The sequence below is a fragment of the Eretmochelys imbricata genome, chromosome 11 (genome assembly GCF_965152235.1).
Source record: "Eretmochelys imbricata isolate rEreImb1 chromosome 11, rEreImb1.hap1, whole genome shotgun sequence".
In the NCBI taxonomy this organism is placed as follows: Eukaryota; Metazoa; Chordata; order Testudines; family Cheloniidae; genus Eretmochelys; species Eretmochelys imbricata.
In genome coordinates, this window is record NC_135582.1 from 60,177,412 (window position 1) to 60,192,711 (window position 15,300).

A 15,300-nucleotide genomic window follows, 5' to 3' on the forward strand; every position below is an offset into this window, starting at 1 on the left:
TGGAATGGTTTAGAGGTGTATAAAAACCTCCAAGGATGAGATTCCACAACCTTCTTAGGTAATTTGTTCCAGTGCTTAACTACCCTTACAATGAGGAAGTTTTTCTACTGTGTAACTTAAATCTCTCTTGCGACAATTTAAGCCCATTACTTCTTGTCCTGTCCTCAGCGATTAAGGAAAACAATTTATTACCATCCTCTTTATTAACAACCTTTTACAGACTGTTATGTCTCCTCTCAATCTTCTCTGCAGACTAAACAAACTTAATTTTTTCTCGTAGGTCATGTTTTTAATTTTTATTGCTCTCTTCTGGGCTTTCTCCAGTTTGTCCACATCTGTGCACCACAATTCAGTAAAGAACTGGACAAACACTACTCCAGTTGGGGCCTTCAGTATTGAGTAGAGTGGAAGAATTACTTCTCGTGACTTTCTTGCGGCACTTGTGAGCTGTAGCTCACAAAAGCTTATGCTCAAATAAATTCGTTCGTCTCTAAGGTGCCACAAGTACTCCTTTTCTTTTTACTCCTTCTAATATATCCGAGAATGATGCGTGATTTTTTGCAACAGTATTTGTTGTCTCATGTTTTGTTTGTGATCCACTAGAACCCCCTACATCCTTTTCTGCAGTACTCCTTCCTAGGCAGTCATTTCTTCTTTTGTATTTGTGCAATTGATTATTCCTCCCTAATGGGTAGGTGTTTCCATGTTGATGCACTTGGCTCTTACCTCTTTATACTCCCTCTGTTTTTGATTTACTTAAATCATCTTTCTCCTTTTTTCCCCACCTTCAATCTTGTCCCACAGGAGACAGAAAAAACTTTTCTACCTGTGACCTCTCGGAAGTCCTGCCAGAGGAGATTGAGGAGGATGTGAAGGCTGCTGCAGAGATCTCCATGGGGACAGAAGTATCAGAAGAAGATATAAACAATATAATGCATCTCTGTGACCAGGTATATATACATTTAGAGCTTTAATTTAAGATGTGTAGCAATGGGGGCTGCTTTTTCTGCAGACAGCTGTTTTCCTAAGGAGCAGCTTTCCTGTGGTTGCTCCAGCACACTTTCTTAATGGCAGTGATGATTCCTGTATTGTTGCTCGCCTGATGTAGAAACATGAGGGCGCACAGTCACTACCTCATCTGATGCCATCTTGGGTTGCTGACATGGAGAGGAGAAGGAAGTTATTGGATAAGATTGTGGGAGGAAGGCTAACATATATTAAATGAAAAGTGCTTGGAGATCCTTAGAGAAGAATGCTATGTAAATTCTAAGTTTTTATATAGCCCCTTTCATCTCTGTTTCAAAATACTTTATAAAAGTGTGCTGCTAGCCCCATTTTGTAGATGGGAAAACTGAGGCCAACATTCTTGTAAAAGATAAAACTCCCATTTCAGTGGTGCAGAGTCAGGCTATTTGTTACTTACCCAAACCAACACAGTCAGTGACAGTGATAGGATGAGTAGTAGAGAGTTCCTGGCTCTTAATCCCAAACTAAGTCTGCTGTATCACGCTGACTGCCCATTGATACGCTTTAATTTTTTGTGTCAAACATTTTTTGAGGAAAAGAATATCCCATCTTAAGAGAATGGTTAGAAATATTTGTGTTAAAATGGAATGTTCCAGATTTTGGATTACTGAAAATGGCCTCAGTAATTGTCCTTCACTGTACTTGGCATATTGGGGTTTTACTGATAGTAACAGCATAGTGAAGAGAGATGCAAATCCTATGCATTGTATTCATATGGATCTGCTGTGAAGCTGCCCATATAAAGCTTTTAGGTAAACCTCACTTTTGGCTCTGTTAGGATTTCACACCCCGTTACATTTCAATGTGCTATAACTCACTCGCATTATAAATTTGAATTATACAAATAATTCAGTAATACAATTACAAATTCACTAACAGCCTCTTGACGGCAATCCTTGGTGCTTTCCCTTTGTGACACACACACTAATGCTTTTACAGCTGGTTGTTAGCTGTTAGATTCCTTTAACCTGATCTTCCGATGTGTCTGTGCCAGGTGATTGAGATCTCAGAGTATCGAACGCAGCTGTATGACTATCTCAAGAACAGAATGATGGCCATTGCACCTAACCTCACTGTTATGGTCGGGGAATTAGTTGGAGCAAGGCTTATTGCTCATGCAGGTAGGTCACTTTCATCAGTATACAGCAAGTTAGATGTGAACTGGCTTCACCAGATAAGTCCATCAACAGCTTTTCCTAAGGACCTGGTCAGTTGAAAGCATTGTGCTAAGCTCTTGATGCAAAACGTTTTGATGAAAGCCAGAAGTGCTAAGCTCTTGATGCAAAACGTTTTGATGAAAGCCAGAAGAACCTAGTGTGGTGTCAGAATATTGGCACGAGCACAGAAGTAGTCGATGATGATTCATTTTTCAGTTTGCCTGACTTCTTTTCAGAATATGAGGGCAACTTAAGTCACTACCTCTTCTGAGACGTTTTCTGAGCCTGTTGCCAACAGTTGGGTCACATCTGAGTTAATCTGTTAGGAGACTGACTTGAAAAGTGTTAGGTTTATCTCACCTTCTTAAAATGTAGTGCCAGCTACATATTGTGCTGTCAGCATTCTTACTGCAGAGTGCAGTCAGCACTACTCATTCATCTAGTGGGATGTTTTGTGTCAAGTCAGTCTTCCCACCTCCTTTCCAAATGAAACCTGGAGATACAGAATTGGTCTCAAGCATTGTTACTTCAGTAGTAGAGGATCAACACCACTTCCCCTCCTCCTCAAAACTAATGTAAATCATTTTATAAATCCTCCACCACCAAAGTTTGAAACTTGTCTCCTACCTTCACTCATTTCCTAGTATCGGTCCCAGACTTGTAAAGTTATGTCTACACTGCAGTAAAATACCCACAGCTGGCCTGGGTCAGGCTTCGGGACTAAAAAATTGCAGTGTAGATGTTTGGGCTTGGCCGGAGCCTGAGTGCTGGGACCCATGGGGTTTCAGAGCCCAGGTTCCAGCCCAAACCTGAACATCTGTATTGCAATTTTATAGCCCAGCAGCCCAAGTTAGCTGACCCAGGCCAGCCACTGGTATTTTATTTGAGCATAGGCATACCCTTAAGATGTTCATATTCTGATTAAATTGATAATCTGTGACTTTTTCTGCCCTAGGTTCCCTTTTGAATCTGGCTAAACACCCAGCTTCCACTGTTCAAATTTTGGGTGCTGAAAAAGCACTTTTTAGAGCCCTGAAGACTAAACGGGACACACCCAAGTTTGGCCTGATTTATCATGCTTCCCTTGTGGGACAAACTACTGCAAAAAACAAAGGAAAGGTGAGTTGCTGAAATGATTTATCTCGCTAGTTAGCTTTTTCCTATTCAGGTGAATGTCTGTGGAGATTAGATGGATAACTTTACAGTCCTGATAGGGATTTTTCCACTGCATGCTATAATTCTCTCTCTCTTGTGAAGGTGTGCAGAATACCACTGCACCACAGATCTTGCAGTCAGCTGTCACTTTCTTTCCTATTAGAAAAAGGGAATAGAGTTATCAATGCAAAAATCTGAGTGATAACTTGAGTGACAAAATCCTGCTGGATTGTGATTAGCACTGGGTATCAAACTTTAAGGTGCGTTAAATTTCTTTGCTGTTGGTAAAATACACGAAGAGAACATTAGGCTTCCTCAACTTCAGAGGAGGAAATCCTTGAAATCATAGGCTTCTACTCCATGTTGTAACTAACAGCTTATATTTAAAGGACATGGGGAATTTTAAAGGTGTTTTTTGGAACATGACTTTGAATGTGTGTTCACATTGAGGAAAAAGCTCTTCAATCGTTTTTTAAAGGCAGATTGCTTCCAGTGTATATGTCAAGTTGGCCTGATGTGAGAAGGGTGGATGGTGAAGTAAAGTTACCATATCAAAAAAATCTTAACACTGAAGTGGCTGAATGGGATGTACTACCTATTTTTGGGGCTAAATGCTACTACTAAGGGTCATTTTATTCTCCTATTTCTTGACCTGATTTGCAGATCTGAGTACATAGTGTATTACTATCTTGTGTCCCATCTTAGCATTTAACACTCACCTTTTTTTCCAGATCTCTCGAATGCTAGCAGCCAAAACTGCATTGACTATTCGTTATGATGCCCTTGGAGAGGACTCCAGTGCTGAAATGGGAGCTGAGAACAGATTAAAAGTAGAGACTAGACTGAGACACTTGGAAGAGAAAGGGGTGAGCCTGGGATGCAGCGCTGAAAAGATAATTAAAGTTATTCAGGAGAGAGGAGACTTTCATTTTGTTTGTTTTTATGTGCAGGGTGAGGGGTATGGTTCTGAGAATACTCTTCTCCCAACTCCTCTTTCCTGCATAGGATTCTGGTACTTTCCCTTGCCATACTTTTCCCTGGCCTAGCCTGGGACAGAAAGCGGGGGACTTTAGGGTGAGCCCATCCCTGCATTCCTAGGCCACCACTTGCATTAGCTTTCCCTCATTCCATATCTACATTTAGATGTCAATGTGAAACCTCAGTTCTGATCAGGAGCGTGAGTGAGATGCAGACATATGTTCCACTGGCATTGCTGCTGTGGCTGCTTGATATTTTGTGGCATTTCTGTGTCTGGGAAGTAAGCTCCCTGGAGCTTTAAGGATTTTTCCCTTCTAATATTGCCCAAGTAGTCCACAAGAGCTCCCTCTGGAGCCAGTAAACAGAGAGCCATTGTGCGCCACAGAGGATGGAAAGTGCTCCGTTCTTTTCTCATCACCAAGTATGAAGCACCCTGCCTCCCCACACCAGTGTTGCATCTGTCTACGTAATATGTTGCACTTGTGTCAGTATCATTGCCCTCTTCTGGGTGGAGTATCCACCCTGCTTCAAGTATGTGGTTCTGTTTAGCTGCAGTGGCTGCAGCCTTTAAAGCTTAAACATTCTACTACAATACTGAAGCCTGTGACATTTCTTGTAAATTACAAAGAGGGATCTGCACTTCGTGAACCTTAAACGGGTTAGAAATGCAGTGCACTTGACACCTGTGTTTCTAAATCCAAATTAAGACCCCTCTCATGAGCTTGCCCCCAATAAGTAAATATTGTTTAGTTATACTTCACTGGCAGCTGAGAACATGTGGCTTTTTTGTCAGGCATTGCATGCCTGTCTTTGCAGTTTTAATTTCTTTCAAGGGCTGTGGAGTTTGTTCTAAATTGTTTTCGTTATGAGTAATTTGTTTTCACTTCTAAATTTTTGTCCTAGATAAGAAGAATAAGTGGCACAGGAAAGGCCTTGGCCAGGGCAGACAAATATCAGCACAGGAGGTGGGTAGTTTTCTGTTCAGCTTGGCAGCGTATAACTTTATTTTTATCACCCTGGGACTTGGGTTTTGATCTCCGTTGACTTGCGTTCTAGGAACATTTTTCATGCACTTAAATACTGGCAATATGCCCACTGCTATGTACCACCTACTTTAGAGAATGGGTTGCTGAGACATCCTCTGAGAGAACATTGGGTGGTATTAGCATCAGTTGTGAAACTTTGATAGCTCTGAGGATCAATGACTAGCTTTTTTATTTCATGCTAGTCAGAATTATTTAAAATTTTAGAAATACAGGGTTTAGGTAAACTTTTTCCCCCTATAACATGTTTGAAAGCCACACTAGAAACTTCCTTCGTCAGGTTCATTCTAAAAATGCTCACATTGTGCTGAGCAAATTTTCATCTTTCCTGTTTGGATCCCATACAGGATCAATGTTACTGGGTCCTTAACAGTAAATGTTTTGTGTATCCTGATAATTTCTGGTACCTGCAGTGGTGCTGGAAAGTGCAGCTCAAGAAGTGAAACATCCAAGTGTTGGGAAACTGGCATAAACGACTGACAGGTCATGACTAATTGCACAGGTGTGACCTGAGGACAGTTTAGCTTAGTTTATTTACCCCGGTGAATCATCTGTTGCAGGTGGACTATGGGTATGTGTGCAGCAAAAGCACTGTTGAGAGGGTAGCTCTGTCAGTTATTATTAATCAGCATTGCACACTCAAACCCATAATAGCTGCTTCAATCGTGGCTGCCAGTCACAAAACTCCCAGGAGAAATCTTCAGAAACTTTCAGTGATGTTTCATGGTGTGGATTGGTTCCATGATGTGATTTATGGCAGGGTTTTACATATAGAAAAGATTTGAAATGGCAGCAGGTGGAGCATCAATGGCTTTTAGGGTGGAGAGTAGGAGGATGGTCTGATACTTGTATATCCTCAGCCTGTTGACTTGGGGAGTCCTGACTTCCTGGCTGGACATGTGTGCAGAACATTTCAGCACTAACAAATGGAACTCTAGGTTTAAAAGGAGAGTGGATTAAAGATAATTTCCAATCTGTGTGGCTCAGTTTAGAAGTCAGGAATAGAAAAGGTGAGATGTACATTGTACCACAAATAAACTGCAGAAATTACTATTTCTGAGTTTTCAATAAGATGGCCACTTCTGGTAGAAAAGTAGCAGCTTTTCTGATGCTGGTAATGTGGGAGACGGATTGTAAATAAGATTCTACCCTACAATAATACTGGATTAACAATAAAAATAATTCTTGGTGTTGGCTATTTCAGGTGTTAAATGTCAGTTCTCTTTATGACTGAAAATGTCTTGAGGAGCTTCTGTTACAGTCTGACGTGGACCACCCCTGAGTTACTGACAGTGTTGCTTATCTAATTTTTGACCAAGATGGCCTTCACCAGTCGGATCAGAAATACCCTTCTCACAGTCTGTGTAGAGTGAGAGACGCTTACTGCCACATGAAAGCTTACATTTACTGCAGCATGGGGTGCAGTTTCTTCTCTGAGTCATAAATGTATCAGACCGCACATAAAATCAATTGTATGGTATTCTGTAGAGTTGGTCCAAACACCCCTTTCCCCCCCCGAAAAGCTTTGCAAGATGTTGAACTTTGCTCATCTATAATAGCTAATTGTAGCCCTTTGATCATCAATAGTATTTTAGCGATGACCAAAAGGACTATTACTATGGTGGTGCTCTCCTCCTGTCACCACTGCTGAAGCAGTATATGCATACCTGTAAAATGTTCTGATTGTTAGTAGGATCTATATTTAAAACTCCTTTCTGCTTCAGTAGAAATACTGTTCTTAACTGATGCCAGAGACCGTGCCATAGCAAGTAACTGTCATTGGATAGGACAAGCCTTTAATTGCCCCAGGGCCTGGAACAGATGTTGCGATATTGAAGGAAGTCTGAATAGAGGAGTGAGCAGAGTACTGAGATGGGGACATGCTGATGAGGGTGGCTAGAGCTGAGAACGTTCCAGAAGAAGCTGGAACTGAACAAAGGAGAAGTCTCAGGGTATGCCTACACTGCATTTTTAAAGCCTGTTGTAGTGAGTCTCAGAACCTGGGTCTACAGACTTGGGCATGTGCTATGATGTTAAAAACAGCAGTTTACGCATTGCAGCTTGGGCTGTGAAACACACCCTCTCCTTGCGTTTCAGTGGCTGAGCCCCAGCCCAAGCCCGAACGTCTGCACGGCTGTTTTTGGCACTATAGCATGAGCCCAAGTCTGTAGACCCAGGTGCTGAGACTCTGCTTTTAAAATGCAGTGCAAACATACCCTAAGACACTTGAGAGCAGAATTCCCAAGACGAAAATCAGAACTGGATATCTAACTGCCTCTTATGCCTTTAAAAAATCATCTGGCTTATGGACACTGTTAGGAGACTTTCTGAATTGCAGGGACTATCGAAACTGCATTTTAAAACTTGCAGCAGCGTGTCTTGGTGCCTGGATCTACAGACTTAATTCACATTTGAAAACATAATCCTGGCTATACAAACAAAATAATGGGGTCTAAACTAGCTGTTAACCTTCAAGAAAGAGATCTTGGAGTGATTGTGAATAGTTCGCTGAAAACAATTGCTCAATGTGCAGCAGCAGTCAAAAAAGGTAATAATGTTAGGAATCATTAGGAAAGGAATGGATAATAAGACAGTAAATATAATGCTACTATATAAATCCACAGTACCCCACACCTTGAATACTGCATGCAGTTGTGGTAGTCTGTTGCAGGGCAAGTATACCCAGTCATCCCTGTATACCCTGGGGGTGGGGCAAGGGCAGGGTAGCCCCGTAGTTAGGTCAGTTGGCTGCCTTCAGCCCCTGGGCTGCATGGCCCGATGGCCAGCATCAATGGGACTCCCCTTGTCTGTGGGGCAGCACGGCCTAATAGCTAGAGCCAGTCAGACTCCCCTGGGCTGTAGGGAAGCCTGGCCTAATGGTCAGAGTCAGTAGGTGGGGGTTTGGTGGGCTGCCCCCAAATAGGGCAGCTAGGGTAGGGGCACCTGGGCCCTCCCTGCTATACCTAGTCCCAGCCCAGCACCCTGGTAGTGGCGAATGGGTTTGCCACTAAGGGAATCTGCCTGCAACATGGCCAACTGCTGCAGAGACACTGGCTGGTCCACGCCTGGACTACTTCCTACTGTGACTCCTGCAGTTGAAGTCACAGTGTCCTCGGAGTCTCTGGGCTCCTTGGGTGGTGGCTGCAATCTCCCTGGGACGTCCTTGGGTACCTGCCTGGGCCTTGGCATTTCCTGCTCCCGCGGTCTGGGATCCTGGCTGCTCCTCAGCTGGAGCTGGCGTGGTGCATTCTTCCTCCTTGGTGGCCAGCCCAGCCTGAGCAAGGCTGCTCCCTTTTTATACTGCAGCAGCAGTTGGTGCATGCCCAGCAGGGTTGAGGGGGCATGGCTTCTGCTGCTAGAGTGCTGCCCCTTCCACTCCAGTGCAGGGCAAGTACACCCCGCCATATCGTCCCATCTCAAAAAAGATATATTAGAATTGGAAAAGGCACAGAGAAGAGCAACAAAAATTATTACTGGTATGGAACAGCCTCCATATGAAGAGATATTAAAAAGACTGGGACTGTTCATCTTAGAAAAGAGACTGCTTTTCTAAAGGGGGGGCGGGATATGAGAGAGGTCTATAAAATCCTGAATGGTGTGAAGAAAATGAATAAAACATTATTTACCCCCTTCACATACAACAAGACCCATGGGTCACCCAATGCAATTAATACACAGCAGGTTTAAAATGAACAGAAGGAAGTACTAATTCACACAGCGCACAATCAACCTGTGAAACTTGTTCCCAGAGGATTTTGTGAAGGCCAAACTATAACTGGGTTCAAAAAAGAATTGGCTGTTAGCCAAGATGGTCAAGGATGCAACCCCAAGCTCTGGATGTCCCTAAGCATCTGATTGCTAGAAGCTGGGAGTGGACAACAGGGGATGGATCACTTGATAATTGCCCTGTTCTGTTCACTCACTCTGCAGCATCTGGCATTGGCCATTGTCGGAAGACAGGATACTGGGCTAGATTGACTATTGATCTGACCGAATACAGCCGTTCTTATGTTATGCTTGTGCAGGTGGCCACACCCTCCTGAAGGAAACAATTCTTCAGGTTCAGCTGTGGAGAGAGCAACATAATGGATGACATGTGGTCTCGGACTAGAATAGAATTGAAATCTTGATTACAATGACTATTACCATAAAAAGTAAAATTCAACACCTGAACTGGATTTTCTGTGCAGATGAGACAGTTGTACTCTGTTTTCAGTGGAGTTGTAGCCTTGTTGGTGCCAGGATATCATTTACTGGACCAACTTCTGTTGGTGAAAGACACCTGCTTTTGAGCAACGCAGAGGAAGAGCACTGTATAGCTCAAATGCTTGCCTCTTTCACCAACAGAAATTGGTCCAGTACAAGATACTACTTGTTTCTCAAATTGCACAGCTCCCATGTTTGTTTGTTCTCAGTAAATGGAAACCAGTCCACCAGGGATCTTTCACTTTCCATTCGTGGTGCTGTCTCCATTGAAAATCATCCAGTGAGGAGATGTTCGTAGAGAATTGAAAGCGAGCATTTCACCATTGTATCTTATTTACAGTGCTGTTTCTTCCCTTGCAAGTTTGCAACTTAACTCACTCAGTTTTCTTCATTCCAGTGAAGTAAAGATATATGACCCCTCTGGTGACTCTACACTCCCAGCTGTTCCAAAAAAACGTAAAATTGAAGAGGTGGAAGAAGAGGAGACGGAGGTGAAAGCAAGGAAGGTCAAAACCGAAATTAAAGGTTGGTTACTGTATTTGTGTCTAACTCATCGTTTCCTGTGAGCATTGTATAAAGGGAATTAGAGTGGCCTGTCAGAATACACAACTGTTTTCCATGAGTTTGACATGTTTATTTTTTAATCTTCTTGTGGGCTGAAACTGGACAGGTATTTGTTTTATATACATTTCTAAAAGGCCAGTGGTGCTGTAAGCATAACATAGATGAGGTTCAAAAACAAACAAAAAAACCCAGCCTCAAATGTCTATTACAGAAATACTTGCTGAGTAGATTAATCCTTCATCGACATTGTCTGGTATCATGAAAGGAAATGGCTCACATTTAAAAATTTGGCATTGTGCTAATTTGTTTATCCCATTTACTATGAGTATGGATAAACCCCTATTATCCAAATAGTTTGGGTCATATCCAAAATTGGGGAAAATCAGAATTTCAAGATAAATGACACTTTAGAATTTCACAATCTGAATTTCAGATAATTAGGGTTTGGATAATAGGAGTTTATTTGTATGTGTGTTAAAAATAACCACTCCGTTCTAGAGTGATAGACTTTGATAGGCTAGCTACCAGCTCTGAGTTACCTCGTGAAAGATCTTGGATTGTAATTTCGGAATCATGAGGTTTTGTATTGAGAATTGCTTTGCAAACTGCCTAGGCAGCTATGCTAAAAAGCTACTTCTTCCTCACTTCCAAAACATCAATATAGCTACCCTGATACTTGCTGTGGTGGAGGAGCGCAGAGATGCTGCTTTTTAGTTTCCCTGAGCCAGAGTTGGCTGTGAGCTGCTCCAGGTTGTGTCAGCTGCAAAGATCTAAATCACAATAATTTACTCCTGGGGGAATTCTGCGCCAAAAAATTACAAATTCTGCACACAATATTTTAAAATTCTGGAAATTTTGTGTGTCAAAGTAACACTATATAACCACACCAGTTTCAATTGTTTTGGTAATTTATTTCAAAATTCCTGTCAGTGAGTATGTCTGTAACAACACAGAGACCTACAAAAATTCCCCCTGGAGTAGAGAGTTAAAGAAACCCCTATGACAACCCAGTTCCTGCTTCTCTGACCCCTCCCCGCTAGAGCCCAGCCAGGGGGGCCAGACATTGCTCCCTTGAGTCCCAGGCTTGCACGGAATTTCTTGCATGCTGCCGCCTCCTTCCTTCAGGGCATGCTGGGAACTGCAGCTGCTGGGAACGCTCCAGTTCGCTCCCCCTCACACTGGCCTTGTCTTCTATTTCCGAGCTGGGCTCTGCTGGTCCAGTGGTCCCTTGTGGCAGCCAACATCTCTGCAGCCCATTTCTGTAGGGAAAATAGGAAATTCTGTGCGCAACATTAATTTCTGCAAAATTCTGCATTGAGCAATGGCGCAGAATTCCCCCAGGAGTAAACAATGGCTGGCAAAGGCTGTAAGAGCAGCCAGGGCTTCTACAGGAATGTCTAATCCACAACCCCCCCTCTACAGCCACCATTCTCCATGTACCAACATTTGGACAGTGAGGGTGATTTCAGAGCAGTTGTGCTGGCTCTGCATCATCCTCAGGTCCCCTAATGCCAAGATGATCTTCCTGGGGGCTGGCTATGCTGGCTTTATGGCATCTTGCACTGGTGGAATGGCTCACAGGCTCTGTAACTTAGCTGAGTTTTGGGCCTACCCTCTCCCGTGATACAGATGTATCTTTTTCTGTACTGTTGGGGGAAAAGGTCCACATCATGACTTTTGCTGTGATATTTAATACGATAAAGAGACAAGGACACATGGGAGTGGTCTGTGATGATTTTAGTGTTCTTTGCCTAATTCCTTTTGTAGTATGTGGACATTTTTAGTCACTACCTCTTCTGAGACCCTTCTGAATGTGTTGTCAGCACTAAAGTAACCCTTTATTATAGGCGCAGAATTGTTTCCATAGACTACCTTTCCATTATAAACGCAGATGTGAAACACTCATACTTAGGTCCCTACCCCAAAACTGCCCCAGAAAACATGGTGCCTTGCTGACATTTCTCTCAAGTATTCTCCCAGAACAGTGGTTCTCAAAACTTTTATACTGGTGACCCCATTCACCTAGCAAGCCTCTGAGTGTGAAATTCCCCCCCTTCCCCCCGTATAAATTTAAAACATTTATTTATATATTTAACACCATTATAAATGCTGGAGGCAAAGTGGAGTTTGGGGTGGAGGCTGACAGCTCACGACCCCCCATGTAATAACCTCGTGACCCTGAGGGGTCCCGATCCCCTGTTTGAGAACCCCTGTTCTAAAAGGAGAAAATCTACAGGCAATTCCATATTCGTCAGGTATGGTTCTTAAAGATTAGTTTAACATTTTTTTTACTCATGAACATGTCTTCTAATGGGCTGTACCACAAATACCTTTGCCTACTAATCATATCTCTGATTCATTTGGCCTCACTGATTACTGGTGCTTCTTAACACTTTGGGGATGTATAAAGCTTAGTTTTGGCGAGAGCTTGGAAAATCAGAGCCACCAATATCCTGTGTAGTGGGCAAACTTCAGCGTGGTTCAGTGGATTGGCAAAGTTATGTTGCGCATATGTTAAACTTTGTCAGATGTCCTGGTTTTGTTGGGGAGTCCAGAGCTGAGCCATGGTCCTGTCTTTCCAATAAAGAGGTGCATTGGCGAGACACACATCTTAAAAATCTAACTAGCTGCTATGATCTGCAAACAAACTTTCTTCAATTAGAATTAAGGGTGTAAATAGCTCAGGAAAAATAAATACCCAAAAAACACTGAAGAGCTGCAAACTCCTAAGTGAAGTTAGAAGTGAGAATTTGAGTTATAGGAATGCCAAGCTGAGGTACCATAAACCACGTTCATGGTGTCTTTCATCCTCCACCAAAACACATAGCTGTACATCTTACTTCATGGCCAGTATTAGCAACATATGCTTTGCGCTAATGTTTACAAAATTTTCCCTTTTTCATTTGTGCACCCTGCCCATCCAGACCTTTTTTCAACTCTAATTCTTTTTAAGCCGGTTGTACTATGCTTATTAGTGCACAGATATCCCAGTCATGACTGAGGCGCTATTGTACTAGGGGCTGTACGCACTGAGTTAGGCAGATCTGAAGAGCTTATTTATCTGTTACCATCCATGTGCAGACATATCCTTTCTCATTGTCCTCTTATAGCGTTTAAAATCACAACCTCACAAAGTTCACACATTACAGTTATATCTATATAGTTCACAAACCCCTTTCCCAGCCACCATTCTGCTCAAATCCAAACTACTGTTTATCCTTTGCGTACCGCTGCAAAATAGAACTTTACTTAGCACAGCACCAGTCTACTCTCAATCCCAATGTACCTCTTACTACTTTCCACCCACATTTAATCAGCTATCCACCTTACACCTTCCCCATCCTGTGGCCTGGCCATCCACCAACCTGTGTGGTATTCTCTGAAACAGGACAGATCGTGACCTCACTGTTTTCAGGTAGATGACAGAAGAGCTGGCATGCCCATCGTGTGTTGTGGAAGTGGTAGCTTAAGAAGTTTGGCAGGTAGTTCTAAGTGGCATAAGTAGTGCATTGGATGGCAGGCTAAGACTGTTTCTAAAGCCTTAATTCTGCATTTCTACACTTATACACCTAAACCCCAAATGTGTTAGGTTCCTTGGCTTTAACTTTTTTTAAAATGGCAGTGATCTGAGGTGTTTTCTTAACTTAGCATGACAACGTGAAAGGGACACACGTTAAAAATCATGTTTGTCTGAAATCTTTTACCTAATGTTACTGTAACAAAAATAAGAGAATTTATTTTATGTCTCCTCTGAGCATTTGGTAGCACTTTGGACGTTGCTTTTCAGTGTTTCCCTATTTGCGTGGATCCGTCAAACTGAAACCGGGGCGCACACATGCTTTTTAAACATAAAGGTTTGGAACCACTTCAAAAATTGGCAGGGAGAGTATCTGAAGTCACTGAAGTTTTTTTAAACTGTCTAGAAAATAAGTTGACACTTTCCCTTGAACACCACTATTTCAGTGGGGGTGGGAAACCCGGTATGAATCGATGGGAGTATATGTTAGACAGAATGACTTGAGGTGTTAGCCTTCTAACATGATGGCTAATAGTGCTAACAGTACCACCAGTAAAACACTCAGCTTACATTAAAGGTCATAGTGGGCAACTATGGCTTGTCACTAAAACGCCTGTACTGCAAGAAGGGGAAGTATCTTCTTTAAAATAAATTAATGGAATTAACCCTGCAGGGCAGGCTCAAGTGACGGGGGCTACCTATCAGGGCACATTTTAATCATATGCTATTTCACCTGTCGTCTGTACACTGGAAGAAGTGGGTGGAGTATGATGTGTATACAAAGTGCTTGGTATGTAAAAATGCATTAAAGATTTTCGTGTGGTAAAACACTCATGGTGGAACCCAGGGTACTGATCCTGCTCTGTATAGGTGCTGGTAGGTACCTCAGTCAAGTTAAGCTGTTCTGGGTGCTCTTCAGTCTGTTTCAAAGCCTGCTGACAAAGGCTTTTGCCTCTCTTGTCAACTGCTGTATTGCAAAGAAACCCTACTGGGCTGAGTGACTTGCCAGTGCCAGGTCTGGAGGGAAGGAACAGCCTCCCTGGAGCTGTTATCCTCATTCTGTCCAGGTTCGAACATGTGAAATCTTGTGATGAGCTCTGCTGGAAACTAGCAATTTAAGTCTTTATTAAGGCATCCTACTGCTCGCTGTGAGAAATTACAAGACCCATGAATACAAAATACATTATTTTGTATTGAAATTTGTGACCGTTCCCTTGGTGTTTCAAAGCAGATGACACAGTAATAACACAGGTTATTTTTCAAAGGTAACCACCCAGCACGTTGCCTGAAAATTCAGTCTTTTTTGCTCAGTATCCCAACCAAGCGAAAAGTTACAGTACAGCAAATTTCAGAGTAGCAGCGTGTTAGTCTGTATTCGCAAAAAGAAAAGGAGTACTTGTGGCACCTTAGAGACTAACCAATTTATTTGCGCATGAGCTTTTGTGAGCTACAGCTCTCAAAATAATGTATGCCACATTGTTTAGCAAGATAAATGTATGAGTAGAATTATTTGTACGTTACTACTTCTCTTTACATGTATATTATCAATTTCTGTAGGAGGTTATATTATATGCACACGCATTAGTTGCATGTTGGCCTGCATATCTGTTGTGGAATCAGTTTATTATTGTACACACCAGGCCTTTCATCTGGA

General features: G+C 42.5%; 1 protein-coding gene and 3 non-coding genes across 4 annotated transcripts in view; all 4 read left to right on the plus strand.

Annotated features, from left to right (window-relative positions):
• The window catches only part of NOP58 (NOP58 ribonucleoprotein), a 36,162-nt gene that overhangs the window by 17,686 nt on the left and 3,176 nt on the right, over positions 1–15,300 (plus strand). Inside the window, exons 8-13 of the mRNA XM_077830127.1 lie at positions 805–950; positions 2,021–2,147; positions 3,139–3,302; positions 4,070–4,204; positions 5,220–5,281; positions 9,963–10,090. Coding sequence (XP_077686253.1) covers positions 805–950; positions 2,021–2,147; positions 3,139–3,302; positions 4,070–4,204; positions 5,220–5,281; positions 9,963–10,090 — 762 coding nt within the window. The remainder of the gene's footprint in view (positions 1–804; positions 951–2,020; positions 2,148–3,138; positions 3,303–4,069; positions 4,205–5,219; positions 5,282–9,962; positions 10,091–15,300) is intronic.
• LOC144272527 (small nucleolar RNA SNORD11B) lies at positions 1,066–1,150 on the plus strand. The gene has a single exon (XR_013347589.1). It is a non-coding gene; the product is annotated as a small nucleolar RNA SNORD11B (small nucleolar RNA).
• LOC144272525 (small nucleolar RNA SNORD11) lies at positions 2,374–2,459 on the plus strand. The gene has a single exon (XR_013347587.1). It is a non-coding gene; the product is annotated as a small nucleolar RNA SNORD11 (small nucleolar RNA).
• On the plus strand, positions 11,851–11,934 carry LOC144272526 (small nucleolar RNA SNORD11). The gene has a single exon (XR_013347588.1). It is a non-coding gene; the product is annotated as a small nucleolar RNA SNORD11 (small nucleolar RNA).